The 16,601-nt window shown below is 36.0% G+C and overlaps 1 protein-coding gene across 2 annotated transcripts; it reads left to right on the plus strand.

Annotated features, from left to right (window-relative positions):
- Positions 1–389: 389 nt before the first annotated feature.
- Positions 390–11,883, plus strand: phaf1 (phagosome assembly factor 1). 2 transcript variants are annotated; one of them, XM_028451443.1, is made up of 16 exons: positions 390–1,394; positions 2,437–2,519; positions 4,190–4,273; positions 4,358–4,401; positions 4,612–4,691; positions 4,798–4,892; positions 6,155–6,219; positions 6,317–6,429; positions 7,312–7,445; positions 7,598–7,681; positions 7,891–7,973; positions 8,056–8,099; positions 9,163–9,224; positions 9,312–9,370; positions 9,459–9,531; positions 10,960–11,883. In XM_028451443.1, exons 1-16 carry the CDS (start codon positions 1,331–1,333, stop codon positions 11,041–11,043), a joined length of 1,251 nt encoding a protein of 416 aa, XP_028307244.1. In that variant the 5' UTR covers positions 390–1,330; the 3' UTR covers positions 11,044–11,883. The 2 variants fall into 2 exon arrangements, with proteins under 2 accessions (XP_028307244.1, XP_028307245.1); XM_028451444.1 differs by having other exon boundaries at positions 9,175–9,224.
- The last annotated feature ends 4,718 nt before the right edge of the window (positions 11,884–16,601 follow it).

Consider the following 16,601-nt stretch of genomic DNA (forward strand, 5'->3'; position numbering starts at 1 on the left):
TGCAATGTGCTCCTGTACCCCTAGTGGTACACGTACCCCTGTTTGGGAACCACTGGTCAAGAGGTTATAGAGCAGTCAGAATTTTAATCTTTAAATAAGTCATTTAAATTAATCATTTATCAAACTGAATGTGTGGGTAGACTTTTTATTATCGATTAATTTGATGGATTATATCTGTAATATTTACACTGTGGAATTTACCATTTAAAATCATGAGATTAAATGTTTGTTGTCGTTTTCTATTTTTGTTTTAGTATACCAAAAAAGTAGATATTTTACCGTCAGACTAAAAATGTAACTTTCAAATATTTCTTCCAAAACTGATATTTGAGTCGACCGGTTGTGACGTCATCCCGTTAGCGGCAACCATACGTCCAGTCGCCCACCACAGGAAGTTGAATTATCAGCTGATCCGCGGCTGTTGTTGATGCCTGAAGTTGTCGTCGGTTTGTCCACCGTGTTGCTTTTCGTCCCTGAGGAGGCTGTGCTGAGATACCGGGGACACGGTGTAGCTGTTACAAACTGACCCTCTAATGAGAGGCGGAGAGCAGCTGTGAGCGCAGTGAGAAAGCAGCATCAACGGGGTTAGCTCCAGCTACAGACACAGGCACAGGCACAGCGGAGACGGGCTCTCTCCCTTTGTTTATCTGCTCAACCAATCCGACCAGCGGCGTAAAAACAACCTATGTCCTCTACTTTTAGGACAAATTATGTGCGTTTAATTGTTTTACACTTTACATCAGCTGTAAGTGGGCACGAGGCGTTTGTAGCTCTCCTGCTAACGTTAGCTCGCAGCGCAAAGACAACAGTGTTGACTGGATCGGATGCTTTCGTAAGCGGCCGACTGTGATAGATAAGAAGCCTCCTGCTCTGAGGGGTTTATTCTGTTTTATTGTCTGTTTACTACTATAGTAGGCGCTTTGCTGTTGATTTTTATTTTATTTTATTGTCGTAATAATAATGTATTGTTATTAAGCTGAAGCCTGTTGAGTGACTGTTGACACTTCATTGGCTCAGGTCGTGTGTTTTTAGCTCTGATCGTTTAATATCTGATCAAGCTGTGTGCAGTGTTTAAGTAGTTCTATCTTAATACAGATAAAGATTTGGTTTTAAAAAAAAAAAACATCTAGCATCTTGTGTAATGTTTTAATGTCAAGGACGTTTGACATGATATAAATCTACTAATCTAATCTGATTGATGCGGTCCCTGTTAAATGTATTCTGAGTAGTCAGTCAGGAATGATTTAAAATAGACATCAGAAGCAGTTGAGAGAGAGAGAGGGTCCCGTCCTGTGTTCAGGTGAGGTGAGCTGACCCCTACTACTTGCCAATGCTGGATCTGGAGGTGGTTCCTGAGAGAACACTAGGCAATGAGCAATGGGAATTTGCCTTAGGTGAGTATAAACCCATCACATTCACTCATTTTAGTTCAGAGGCCATATACAGACCAGTTTGAGCTGAAGTGGGCTCCAGATTTTTTTTTTTTTTTGTGGGAGACTTCAGATATATTGTCAAAAGTGCAACTTTATTGCTGTGAATGTCCTCAAGGGTTAAAATGCATAGAACAATCCCAAAATAAAAAGTAAATGGGGCTCTGTCATTCAACAATTTCTAGCTTTAACCCATGTTTAACACATAAGTATGATTTTATGATTGTAACTAATCTCACATCAAATGGTAACATTAGTTTTTAATTTTTTAAATAATTTTCCATTACATCACTCAATCATGACAGCGGAACCAACTACAAAACTGTGACGTGATTGCAGTGGGACTCTGTGCAGAAGAAACTTTCAACAACATGGGGAAATGTACATTTTACAAAAATTGCCTGTCCAATGAAAACATTTCTTAATGGTTTTTATTTTTTGTATTTTTGTTGAATAGATTTCTGTCTATTTTTGTAGTCATCTTGTGTGTTTTTGGAGTGTTTTTTTGTCTGTATTTTACTGTCATTTTGTGTATTTTGATGTGTTTACAGTTTGCACTAGTCACTAGAAATATTTTTACAACCCTGTGTAATTAATGTACCATGTTTTCCCCCCAGTTGTTTACTGTGAAGTTGGTCTTAAATTTAATTTCAAATGGCAGAAAAAAAGGCTTGAATTGAATTTGATTGTAGCTGTAGGAACCATGTAACGACTGGGAAAACTGAGTTCTGCAAATATTGTGGATTCTAATTTGTTTTTGGAGGAGCTGAGATATCTACAACTGAATTAGTTGGTCATTCACAAAATGTTTCATGTATGTTTCTATCATTTTCACTTTATCGAGCTGGCTGAATTTGATGCTCTAAAGGGCCGGATTTGGCCCCCGGGCCTTGAGTTTGACACGTGCTGTAGAAACCGATCAAAGTCCATATTTAAACTAAATTACTTTTGTAATTAGGAAACTGTAAAGCGTCCACTCAAATGTTGTTTTGTTGTTTTGTTTTAGGGATGCCCTTTCCCCAGGCTGTCTCTATCCTTCAGAAACAGTGCCGCATCATCAAAAATGTACAGGTGCTATACAGTGAACAGGTGAGATGGCAAAAAAAAATGTTGTCTTCTCTTTTTTTTTTTTTTTTTTTTTTTTTTTTTTAAGTCTATTCATAAAAATGTCAACTGACTCAGACAGAAATCCCCTTTGGGGCATCATTACATTTTTTTCTTTTTCTGTACAAGCAGTAATTCCTGTTGTTGCAGTAATATTGGTCTCACTTACCAGTTTTAATACAGAAGTGCTTACACCTGTTAGTATTCAACTGTTCATGATTCATGTTATTCATTAGCCAATCACCCAATTACGTGCAGCAGCGAACGGCTTCGTCGTCTTTCAAAATTGACTGTTTCATGTTACGTTTGCCAACAGATCTCATGAAACCTTTGCGATGTGTTGGAATCAGATATTTGCATTACAGTTAAACTGCATGATGCCATACATCAGTATTAAAATATATAAATAGATGTATTTCAGAGTGTTTCAGAAAGTGCCCATTTAAGTAGGCGACGCCTTACACGCTCAGCAGCTTCTAAAACTGGTAAAACTCCTGGACTGATGATGAAACTGGAATCCTGCTCCAATGTTTAGGTTGTGTGGTTGCAGTTGAACATAAACAGGTGGAAAGTTTGGTTCTATCTGGTTTTGTGTAATTGTGTCTGGCTGTTTGTTGAGACGTAACAATTGTGGGACATTTTCTCAGCACGATCTAAACCCTTTATTGTGATTAAGTTTTGGTTAAAGGCCAAAGCACATCTGGATATTATTGCTGCAAATAAAACAATACTATTTCACAAAGATCAGATCAATTCTAACTGTTTTCCACAGTAGCCACATTTTATCCAAATGGAGCATGTTTGTTTTAAAGTAAAACAGGACATTACAACAGTTTGGAGGTTCTTGTCAATTGAACATTATTCAAATGTTTGTATATTCTGAAGACAAAAGAAACTCCAGCCCTCTGTACCTAATATTGTTTTACCTGCATGCATATTGATTTGATTTTCATATATTGTTTAAAAAAAAAAAAATACAAAAATTTGCGTGAGGAATTTTTCTCACTTCATCCATGATGTTTGAAAATTATTTAATTAGTATTTTTTTGTATCTTTGTCAGAACTCTCTTACAAAAATCACAACCATTTTTTATAAAATGTTGTGAATGGTGTAGGCATTTGAATTTCAAATTAATTAATGCAAAAAAAGTTAAGCAACAGATCACTAATTTTACAGTGGAAAAAATGCAATAAAACAATACTAATATGTTCATGCATGGTGTAGGAAGCAGTTTCTCCCTTTGGCTACTTACTTATTTCATTATTTATTTCAGCTGAGTAGCTTACAAAGTTGTGCACTTCTAGTCTGACTCCCGAGCTTTAATGTTTTATATGAGTTCCCAGTTTCCTAATGTGTTGCTAATGGGCCCCTAGCCAGGGCCACGTGTTCAGGATTCAGAACAATATGTTATAAAATGTAATTGCTCAGGCTATCCACCAGGGGGTGTCAACACATTTGTTTTGCCATCTAAAATTATTAATGTCCTCAGTGCATCCACTGCAGTTAAGACTTTCATTTATGCACATTGATTTGTTTTTTTCTTCTTCTTCATAATCCACGGTGTGTTGTGTTGTCATGTCTTGTGAGACACAGTCATGTATCTTCACTCCTGTTCATTATTAAGTTTGTTTAATGGTGTTCCCTCCCCCTGCAGACACCACTCAGCCATGACCTCATACTGAATTTGACTCAGGATGGAATTAAACTGCTGTTTGACGCCACAAATCAGAAACTCAAGGTGAAAACTCACGCCTGGTTATTAATATTACAAAACCCTTTGGTTCTCGAGGCATTTATGACACCTCTATCTTTGTTTTGGCAGGTGATTGAAGTGTACGACCTGAGCAAAGTCAAGCTGAAATACTGGTGAGCAGAGAAATAAAACACCACGGATTCTGTTTTAAGGTTTTTGTTGTTAAAGCATGTCTCAGATGGCTGTGTGCACTGCTAATTTTCTGCTATCACTATTAAACTGTGCCTTAGTTAGTTCATGTGTTTATGTATAAATTACAATAGTTTGACATACAGCGCTGTAGCGTGGTTGTTGATAGATTTATTGCTGTCTGTGTGCTGCAGTGGAGTCGACTTCAACTCTCAGGCTATTGCACCCACTATAGAGCAGATAGACCAGTCATTTGGAGCCACGCATCCTGGAGGTACTTCACTCAGTCTCACTCCTGATCCCACAAGCATTTTTAATCATTTTTAAATCATCCTGAGTAAAGTTGCATAGACTTGTCTTTTGTACAAATCTGTCTCCAGTTTACAATGCTGCAGAGCAGTTGTTCCATCTCAACTTTCGAGGCCTGTCTTTCTCTTTTCAACTGGACTCATGGAATGAAGCTCCAAAATATGAGGTATTGATATTTGAGTGCACTGAATAAGAGTTGAGAAATGTGGTTTTCCCTTTTTCCCCTATACAGGTTTATGATTGGAGGGTAAGTAAGTAGTAAGTAAACTTTATTTATAGAGCGCTTTGCACAGGTAAAAACTACAAAGTGCCGTTTAAACATTTCAGTCTCATCCCATCTACAGAAAACATAGAAAAACAGGCACAAACAACAGGTGAACTGTGGGTTGCCAAGGGCTTTGAGGCACCCCGAATTTAGATGAAAAATGGGGAAAACAATATAAGGAGAGGTGAGGGAGAAAAAGCAGAATTTGAACTGAATTCCCTAAAGAAGAGTAAAGTACAAAACTAGAAAAAAAACCTCTCGTCTACAAAAACACAGGGTTTAGTAGGGTTGTGACGAGATTTCGCATGACAAGATTTATGGATATTAAAACGTCACGAGATGTCTCGTCAATTGTTGTGGTTTTTGTTGACAGTCTGCAGCAGAGACATGTTTTGTCCACCACAGAATCAGAATCAATTTTATTGCCAAGTAAAGTTTTTAGACAATACAAGGAATTTTACGTGTGGGATTGGTGCGGGAAAAAAAACAAAAAAAACTAGAAACAGTATAATAATAATAATAGTAAATATAAGAATGAATATAAATATATACAAGTAGTGCAGGTAATATTGTTGTCACAGGAAGTGTATGTTGACAGTTAACGGTCTTGTGTGCTATGTAGGTTTTTTTTCAAAGGATGTTATGATGATGTATAACCATCTATCAACCGTGTGGTTCTAGGTTCACACTGGCAATAATTGTCAGTCTGACAATGGCACACTAGGTTTATGCACCTAAAAAAAAGGTTGATTGTTGCTATTTATTTTATTAAGTTGTTTGTTTGTTAAGTATGTTTTTATAGAAACTTGAAAACGTCATACAGAGTTTAGTCACATACATTTTGATTTGTAAGTATAACAATGGATCGATAGATAAACTCCAACACAAGTAAAAACCCTCCTGTTAATGATGATTACGATAATAATAATAATTTAACTGGTCCCATTGCCGTTTCCAGCTGGTCATTTTAAGACCTAATTTGTACTCGATCCGTGTTTTTTATTGGAACGATAAATACGGAAAAACTATATATAAACGTCCACCTCTTTGAATTAATTAAATGTAATGAATGAGAAGAAAAACCCTCTGACAGCTGAATAATAATATTAATGCTGAGTTGTGCTTCAGCAGCTTAACTTTGCCTCTGTTGAACCTCTCTGCAGATACCACACGGGGCCATGGTCAAGAGGATGCACATCTACACTGGCAACAACCTGCAGGAAACAAAGTACGTTATTATCGTTACTCCTCCCCCCACATGTGGGTTTAGATATTATTATTCACTTGCAGTAGTTTATGAACGCCGTCTTCTACTGTGTTGTCAGAGCACCTGCTATGCCTCTGGCTTGTTTCTTTGGCAACATCTATGCAGAGAGCGTGGATGTCCTGAGAGACGCTGCGGGGCCCGTGGGGCTCAAACTTCGCCTTATCACTGCAGGTGCGTGTGTGTGTGCGTGTGAGGAAAGTACACTAACATCTGCTTTGTTTTGTGCTCCGCTGCTTGGGAATTTTATGTTATTGTGGAGTTACTGTACACAGGGTCCCCACGGTCATGAAATTCCTGGAAAAGTTATGGAATTAAAAAAAAAAAAAAGGATTTTTCATGCTTGAAAAGTCATGGAATAATTTAACTGTTTTGGAAATATAGCCTATTCTATTTTAATGTTTAATATCAAACCTTTGCTATTACTATGGGATGCAATGTACACATCTTGTTGTATATTGCATTTAATAAATGTGTCTGCAAATTTAAATTATAATCTTATAATTAAACATGGTAGCACTTTGTTAGTTGTTGTTTAATGTTGCATTAAATAGCGGATCTATCGTTATTTATAAAATATTGCAAAATGGGTGTCAATTGTATGATGCTATATCATAGATTAGTGATGGACACAACTTGCTTTCTATGTGTCACATTTTTTCTATTAACCATGGCACACTGTCAGACCTCTGTTTTTTGTGCTTTAATGGTTTTGAATAGATCAAAACTACGTTATGAAAATTTGGTAAAATATTTTGGAAAAGTTTTGAAAAATCATGAAAAAAGTGTGGGAAGCCTTTGCATAAATTTAGCTTCATCTTTTGTAACCTTTTTTGTAAATCTGACCGCACAAAAGCATGCATGTTTTATTAGCTCTGCTTTGGGAAAAATAAATGTTAAAAAAAATTGACTCGTGAATATTTTTGCTGAAGTCAATACGGAATTGCAGAGTGAACTGTTTGCTAACATGATAGCTTGATGTTAGCCCACCTACAGTAAACCACCTTTTGACGTCTGTTTCAGTGGGTTTTTACTGTTTCCTTGTTGTTGGTGCAGGTTGTGGTGTTGGTGTGATGGCTGATTCCAAAGTGAAGGTCTTTGAGAAAAACATCTATTTTGGAAATTCCTGCCAGGATGTGCTGGCAGCTTTAGGATCGCCACATAAAGTCTTCTACAAATCTGAGGACAAGGTGAGAAGCCTTTAGCTACACTCTTTTCTTTTGATTTTAAATCTTCTAAATGTGTCTTTGCAAGTTATAATTTGAATTATGGAGGGCGGGATGTGTGTCTGTATGTAAAATATTTGGGGACAATAACAAAATCATAATATCTGTCGTTTCAGATGAAGATCCACTCTCCATCACCTCACAAGCAAATTCCATCTAAATGTAACGATTACTTTTTCAACTACTTCACCCTCGGAGTGGTACGTAAGCCCATCCTGACCTGTCATTGGTTTAAAATTGAAAGAACCGTAATAAGGATTAATAGTATAAGTAGCATTTTTTTTTTTAGGAATTTTGACTGATAAAGTTTGTTAAAACAAACCAATCATGTACGAGTCCTCTTGGATTTTCTCTGTGATACAGATTTTTCTCAAAAATGATCTCACTTCCTTTATGTTTGTGTTTTTAGGACATCCTGTTTGATTCAACGAGTCACCTTGTGAAAAAGTTTGTCCTCCATACAAACTTTCCTGGACATTACAACTTTAATATGTAAAAATATTTACTGCTCAGTTTACATCTTTTTCTCCTCCTTTCCTTCTGCCACTCACATCTACATTTGTTTTGTCTACAGTTATTATCGCTGTGACTTCAGGATACCCATTGTCATCAAAAAAGGTGAGACTTTTAATGTCATTACTTCATTTTAGAAGATTCACATTTTTACGTTCATAGTGGCCACGTTTACATGGGAGCTTTATTTCCTCTTTAAAGCGGAATAAAAGGTCATTCCTTTTTAACCTGACCTTGTAAACACTTCATTCTTAATGCAAATTTAATTTTGAATTAAACTTAAATCCGAATTAGGTGGCTGGTTTATTCTGTTTTTAATTTAAAATGAAATAATTCCTCTTTCTAGTAAACACTTAACACTTAAAGCCGCTTTAAGTTAATTCTGGTTGTTTTGGGCATGCGCGACTTGAGGCAATGATGCTTTGTGTGACGACATAATCCAACATGGCCGCCCAGACTAGAGTCGACATCATAATAATAAAAAGCCTTAAAAGACATGGATCTCTTGAAAAGAGTGGATGGACGGAGGCATAAACGTGTGGAAATTAACACAGACACATGGACTTATTAAACACACATGGAGATCAGCAAACTAGCTTCATCAGACGGGTGATACTAAAACCTGGAGACGGAGTAAATTTTGCCCCAAACTGCTGCACAGGCTGTCCTATCACCAAGTTTATCATTGTAACGATTGTTAGAGCTACTATCTTTACCAGGGAGCAACTATTTATTCATGGCGATTGTTTTCTGGAGTTTTACTGGCCTTTATTTACTGGTGATTAGTTCATAGCTCTCCTGCTCTGTGTGTTATTGTTGAGCTGTTGATTCAAAGCTACAATCAAAATAAAGGTGAAAACAGTTCTCATGTGTGGTGTTCTGTGTTACAGCCAACAATAAAAGGTTTGTTGTGTGTTTCTCCCGATAGACGTGATACGTCATGTTCGCCCCCTGTCCAATCAGAGCCTTCTCAATCCCCAGACCTAAAGCCAAATTAACTGAAGCCGAATAAACCGTTTTTCCTTGTAAACCTCAGTTCGGGAATTACTATTACCATGTAAACACGAAGCAGAACACTTAAGTCAGAATAACTAAATCCAAATTAAAAAACATCGTGGCCATTGTTTTACACTAGTATATTCAAATTCATATCGTTTTCTGTTTTCTGACGGCACTTCAGACGGGGTCGACTCTCAGACTGAAGAGTGCATCCTAACCACGTACAGCAAGGTGAGTTATAGAGAGGAGGAAATGACTACCTTCTTTCAGACATTGGTTTTATTATTTGTACATCACATTTTGGATCTCGTCTCTCAGTGGGATCAGATCCAGGAACTCCTGGGTCATCCGATGGAAAAACCCGTTGTGCTTCACAGGTAAAGCTCAAACACAATTCCTGTCACAGACTAGTTTGTGGTTCGAATTCATAATAAATAGAAATAATGTGATGTTTGTGTTTGACAGATCGTCATCGGCCAATAACACCAACCCCTTTGGCTCCACCTTCTGTTTTGGACTGCAGAAAATGATCTTTGAGGTTAGCACGAGAGCAGAAGGCTGATTAGTGTCCTCCCTCACAAGTTCAATATAATATGGTCATCTAAATGTGGCTGTAATACTGAAAGTAGATCAGATGAATAATTTAAAAAAGTAATAAAAACCATAATAAGGTCACTCCCTGAGGCTTTTTTTAGGTCATTCCATTACATTGAGCACGAATGGAAGTGCTTTTGCAGCGCACGCCATCATGAAGTGAGTTTAAAATCATGGTAAAAACTATTAATTTAACGTAAAAACATCTGTTTTATCCAAAACTAAAAGATGTGCACCAGTATTACCAGTGCTGTGGTGTTTTTGTTTTACGTGATAGTACAAATCTGGTTATAGTTTAAAAACATAATCCCCCGAGAAAAAAAGTTATGTCACATTGATTCACTTGTCACCAATCTAACCTTAAAAAACAATTATTGCTAATGCCATTTAAAAAAAAAAAAATCCTGTTTCTTTACCCCTTAAAACATAAAATGTATCAAATAAAACCAGATGTAAAAAACCAATCATTTATTTATGTAGCCTTTCAATGAGTGCTTCCTACTGGGTTCCTGCGAACATGTTAGCAATAGGAAACCATGCCCTGAATCAGTTATAAAGGCAAACAAACATAATTATTCATCCAATAAATCCATAGTGTAGGCTTCATAGATCCATAACTCAAAGATCATTTACTAAAAAAATGTTGTTTGTTTTCTTTGATCTTCACTATAAAGACTTGATTTATTGACATTTTTGGAAAAGTTTTGCGAATTGCATTGTGGGATGTGTGAAGTCTCGTAGACGGATGCATAGAACGTGTTTTTACTTCATTCTTACTGTGATATCTTGTGTTTCCCCCCAAAGTGACTTCCCATCACATTTCTGGTGTTTTCATGGACTGAAGGTTGCGGCAAAACAATGACAGATGTTTATTTTGGCGCTTAAATCCAAATCCAACAAAAATTGAACGTCTCACGGGGTGAGGTGATATCACTGGGAATACTGGGAACAAACTAGAATAAAATGGCATCAAGCATATTATTACTAAACTCATTGTTTGTTGAAGAAACACAATAAATCACTGGAAGAATAAAGGAATAAAAACTTCAATGCTTCCTTCTACAGGACTCCACATCCCACAATGCAATCTTTTGTTTATAGTGGAGATCAAAACAAATTTTCCTTCAGTAACTTCAACCTTTTATATGAAACATATTTTAATAATTAACTACATTTGTGCACAACTGTACAATTAAAATTAGAAAGTCAATTATCTAAGCTCATTTACAATTATAATTATGCCATGATTGTAAATATTCATCAATTACAATAAAAATTGACCCCAACCCTGTCTTTGTCTAATAAAAACAGATCTCACTGAGCAGCTTTAGGTGAATTTTTTTAAATCTGTGTTTGGGTCCTTGTCCATCAGGTGATGCAGAATAACCACATAGCGTCAGTGACCCTCTATGGTGCGCGTCGGAGACCACCTGAGTCCAGCAGTAGTTCCCACTGAACCAGTTCCCACTGAACCACAGCCATGTGTCATGTTGGCTCGTTCTCAGTCCTGCACGTCTAAACGGTGGAATCTCACATTCAGAGCCAGAATCTGAACCAAGTGAACAACCTTCATCCTGAACAGCTCATGTGCTCCTCATTTACCAGTGAAACAATGTGGGCTCTTCTAATCACACTCAACTGGATGGTGACGTCACCTCATCACAGGGAAGACAAACAAACAAACAGTGGCAGCGCTGGAGCGAGAGCATATCTACGGAACGAACTCTGCTTTGACCCACGGGGCTTACCATCAACGACACCACACTGCCAGCTCAACCAGTAACTGCTCGTCTTCCTGCCTGAGCTCCAGAACCACATCAGCTGGCTCACACTATAAACCCTGGATGCATCCAGACTGCTTGAGCCCGCCCAGTCAGCCAGAGGGAAAATCACTAGAAAGTCCACACGGAGAAGTGTTCATTCTCAGGGTTTGTAGAAAGACCCACAGTGCAGAAGATCTACACCCACGTCCAATCATTGATTCAGTGTTACATTATAGCAACACTTCACTCTGCTATCCATTAGCAGCCCTGGACATTTCATTTGTGTCATTTGTTCCTGTAACACTAGGGCTGAACGATTTTGGAAAAATAATCTAATTGTGATTTTTTTTTTTTTTTTCTCAATATTGTGATTCCGATTTATTATGCAATTATTCTTTCATGGTTCTCTTATCATGTATTTTTCAATAAACACAAGCAATAAATAATTCTGTTTCATAATAAACAATTTCAGATTGATTTAAACTTTAAATAAATATAAAATGTAAATTTTAAAGCACAGATTACAACAATAAAGCAAACAAATCTGTAACTATACCTCTTCAACATATCTAACTTCACATTTTATGAAACATGTGGACTGCACTTCTTAACAGGACAGTACAAGAAAAAAATGAATAAAAATTGCAGCCTTTGCGATTAGAAAATCGCGTTTTATAATATCGCAAATGCAATAAATCGTTCAGCCCTATGTAACAGACACAAAAGCTTCTGCAAATCAACATCTCAACAAATAATATCGAAGCACACGCAGCTTTTCAATCCTTCATGGAAATGTAGCTTTGCATGAGTTTTATCCACAGCTGGTTAATGAATCCTCTCAGCCTTTGGGCGTGAAACTAAAGTGCAGGCACGACACAAGAATTTGCATGTTTTTTGTTTTGGGCCGACCTGATTGAATGGGAAGACGTTATACAAGCACAAACTGAAAGCCTGTTTAGTTTCTTTGATTAATAGTGTTTGCATGTGTTTCGGGGCTAAAACCTCTTTACTTTCTTCTTCTTTTTGTAATTTTTTAAAACCCATGTCATTCGCACCCCATTTGTTTTCATTGTCATGTTTTAAATCCATTCTTACATTTGCACTAAAACACCACTTATTATTTTTACGTGTGTGTGTGTGAGAGAGAGAGTTTTTCTGAGGCTTTCGTTTCCATCTGGGCTCAAATTAACGTTACACAGTTTATCTCATTGATTCCTTTTTTGTTAAATTGCCAAAGGCTTCAGCCAAAGATGTTTCGAAATGTGTTTACTAGAAGTGTCGTTGCCCTCATCCCTCATCCTACGCAGAGAGTGTTTAATCTTATGTAGCATCTTTACTTTTTAAACTTGCACGTTTAACTGTTTTTTAGTTTTTTTTCTGTGGGAAAGCCTCAAATTTCAGCTCCTGCTTTCTGTAAAGCAGCGTGACGAGCTCAACTGGAAACATTCCCTCCATCTGTTGTCTGGATTTGGTTATAACGTCACTGAGTTAAGCAATGGGTGGGCGTGGTTATTGTTATCACTAAAAATGTAATTTGGGAGATTACCAAACTTTCTCTGGATTCAGTTTACTTGAGTTTAATTTGGAAATGGATGGATCATTCCTTCACCCGATACATGTGACTGCAGTTTGCACGCCATTGTTCTCATTGTGTTACGTTCTATTATTGCTAAATATGTGTAAATGATCAAAAATGTTTTACTCTTTAAGAAGAATGCTATTTCCTGTCATCAACTCAATGAAGGCTTCAGGTTTAAGAAAAAAAAGCTGAAAAAACACATAAAATTTGCCTTTTTGTTTCAATATAAAAGTTTTAATTTATGTCGTAGCAACACATCAGACCTTTTTTGGAATGTAAAACTATAAGTTGTCATTTTCATGATAGTACTTTCATTATTAAGGTACTAATCTCCACTGACTTTATGGAGGAGTGGACACATCATAGGCGTAACGTGAGCTTGTGTGACTAACTGCATACGACAAGAAATTGCCTCTGAGATCAGAAGTATAAATAAAAACATTTTTCTCCTGTCCAATATATATTTTTGCATTTTTATGTATGAAAATCCTACCATGGAGTGTAAATACTGTAGATAGAGGTGTGCTGTCATTGTATTTGTGTCTGTTTTGACATCCACTCAGGCACTCGCCGATGGTATTTTTTAATTAATTCTGTTTAGATTAAACTTTCGATTTCAGTCGATTACTCAGTGATGAGTATTTTTAATGTGCTACTGCAGGAGCTTCATGTTTGAAACACAAACAGCGTTAACTCACAAATAAGAGAGTCTTACCTGCATCATGATTGGAAAACATTTCATTATGTTGGCTTTAGTTTTCTTTGGTAATTATTAAAGTTTTTAAGCTGCTGCTTGGTTTTTGTTCGAGATTTTGGACGGTTTTGTGAGCTTAAGCAGATTTGGCTACAAGGTTTTTCTTCAGTAACCTTCTTTATCATGTGTCAAACTTAAGGCTCAGGGGCCAAATCTGGCCCTTTAGAGCATTAAATATGGCCCTCAGGAAAAAGTACATCGATCATTTTGTAAATTACCAAATAATTCAGTTGAAGATATGAGTCCCTTCAAATTCACAATATTTGCAGAGGCTCACAAGTTTACACTTTCAACCTTAAATTGTCAAAAGAACTCTCAATTTTTCTAAAAATCATGCAATTTCAAACAAAAAAAATTCTAAATTTACACATAAATTGATCACAAAATACAGGAATTTTTAAGTGAAGATCGTGCAGGGACTGATATCAGTCAATTATTGCTTAGATATTCATTTGTGCCTTAGAAACTGTATATATGAGTTATTTGAAGATGTGCAGACAAGGGCACATTAATGTTGGATTTGCTCTTTTTTTTCCTGCCCAAAATCTGTGGCCCGGTTGAGATTAAAACCAACCTGTATTTGGCCTCTGAGTTTGACACACGCCTGCTCAAGAGATGATTTCTGACTCAGCATTTCCTGCATTACATTATTATTACTATACAACGTTTTGAACATTGTATCCTAAACTGGTAGTAATTGTGCCTCATGTTCTGCCTCTTTAACTTCTGACTCAATTTGTCTGAAAATTAACTCTTTGTGCATAAATTTGACACTGAAATTATATATATATATATTTGCATTGTGCAATTCCTACATGCGAGTGTCACTGAGCATTAGCAACATGCTAACATAAAAGGCATTTTGAGTACAGTTTGTCTTTGACGTCCCATCTTTTTAAGGAAAATGTATGAGTTTTAATAATCATTATTATTATTGTTATTATTATTATTATTAATATTAATAATAATTATAAATCATCAATGATTTTAGGAATGCTGTTTTTGGCATGTTTGTATTTAAACAAAAAGTGATGATAAAAAATGTTTGGCAGCTTTTTCTTTCCTCTGCCAAAATCAAACAAATTAGTCACGGCCTGGAAGGCTTTGTGAGTTTGTCTGTTGGAAGCAGATGGAATCCACATGGTGACGAGGAGTAAATTAATCTGAGGCATACGATGACACGGTGAACATAAATAACATTAATATTCCAACAAACTGCACACAAACATGGGAAAGCAAAACCTACTCAGCTAAGATATACTGTAAACAACAGTAGGGAGCGTCCTGCCTGGTTATTGCTGTGATAACTGAGGAAGGAGCTGCTGTTATTTAATATCGCTCATTCTTCACAGATTTTTTTAAAAAATTGAAATTTTGCTTTGAAAATATGAAATTTTCTTTGAAAGAAGGAGCTGGGGGGACAGTGTAATAATTGTACTTTTCATTTAACTGTTCCTCTTTAGGTTTCCAACATGTATCAAGCTTGTAACTGTTTTTTCTCCCAAAAACTCGTCATGATTTTGTGGACATTTTTTTTGAAAATGGAACAGTTCCGTAGGAATGTGGCACTTTACAATATATGGTTTATATTATAGCTGTGTGTATGAAAGCATAAGTAGTGTTATTTAGCATGTCCAATGGAATAAATGGTGAAACAGGCAACGCTGCAGAGACAGATACTTTTAGCTAATTAAGGTGTGCAAACTCATTTGGACGTCAATGAAATCAAAGCTTGACTGATCATTGACATCACTGTTATTTTTCTGTGTGGAACAGGATTGAAAAAATGCCTAATAAAATGTGGACGTGAATAATCTTTATATCTATTAATATTAATCTTTTCATCCTCTACACACACCTGCTCTGATTTGAATCCAATCTTGGAGGACAAAGGGCCTATTTTTAATTTTTCTTTCATTTAAGACAAATTCATGTAAAAGAGCATGTTCTATTACATTGTTAAACATGTGTAAACATTAAAAATAAATCTAAGCGTAAAAGTTAAATATAAATAATAAATGTAAATCTAAATGTTAAATTTAAATGTAAATGTTAATCCGTCACCAATTGTAAAGCTAAATGATTCAAAATTATACAAAGTGGGCAGGTCAGTGCCTGTCAATCACATGGCTTTACATTTAGCGACCGATTTAACGTTTATGTTTAGATTTAACATTTACATTTATTGACCATTTACATTTATATAAATTTCCATGTATACACATTTTTAACAATGATATAGAACATGCAGTTTTACATGAATTTTTGTTTCAAATTACAAAAGATTGAGGTAAATGCTCAAAATTTGTCGGCTATAAAAAAGTCACTGAGTTTTTACATTCGGCACCCCATATGCAGAAGCCAAATTTGTGAGAATATGGAACATTCAAGTATACATGTAAACAAATTTATTTCACAGCCGTTCTTCTTAAACATATTCCATTTCTGTTTAAAATTTCTATTATTTTTTATTTTATTTTTGGAGTGAGCAGTAAAATCCAGTGCTGACGAATCTTCTCACGACCTATGACACAATGTCATGATGCTATGGCTAAAATCTGCTTAAAAGTAAAGTCCTTGTAAAAATGAAGCAAAGTAGCATGGCTAATGTCCAAAAGCAGAAAGTGTTGACTGTAAAATAACACAAAAAATAAGGTTGTGTATTATTGTGTAGGCTATTGTGTAATATTACTGAAACATGTTGAAAGAGGAAAATCGAAGAACAAGGATGAGCTAACTTTAAAAGAAAAAGGAAAAAAAGCAAGAAGAATGAATCAATATGGGTGAAATAAAAGATAAATAATGAAAATTACTAAAAGGTTTTCTTCAAAAGAGAAATGGGATTTGTTTGGAGAACCAAATGGCTAATTAAGAAACACTACTGTTGTTGTTTTATATGTGTTATTCCCTTTTCTACA

This window comes from Gouania willdenowi, chromosome 6 (assembly GCF_900634775.1).
Source record: "Gouania willdenowi chromosome 6, fGouWil2.1, whole genome shotgun sequence".
In the NCBI taxonomy this organism is placed as follows: domain Eukaryota; kingdom Metazoa; phylum Chordata; class Actinopteri; order Blenniiformes; family Gobiesocidae; genus Gouania; species Gouania willdenowi.

What these genes read in the sequence shown, in the direction of transcription:
- phaf1 (XM_028451443.1), top strand. Translation starts at nt 1,331, where the DNA reads ATGCTGGATCTGGAGGTGGTTCCTGAGAGAACACTAGGCAATGAGCAA. An exon ending in CCACAAATCAGAAACTCAAG is followed by an intron (nt 4,274 to 4,357) that starts GTGAAAACTCAC and finishes TTGTTTTGGCAG; the next exon opens with GTGATTGAAGTGTACGACCT. An exon ending in TGGAGCCACGCATCCTGGAG is followed by an intron (nt 4,692 to 4,797) that starts GTACTTCACTCA and finishes ATCTGTCTCCAG; the next exon opens with TTTACAATGCTGCAGAGCAG.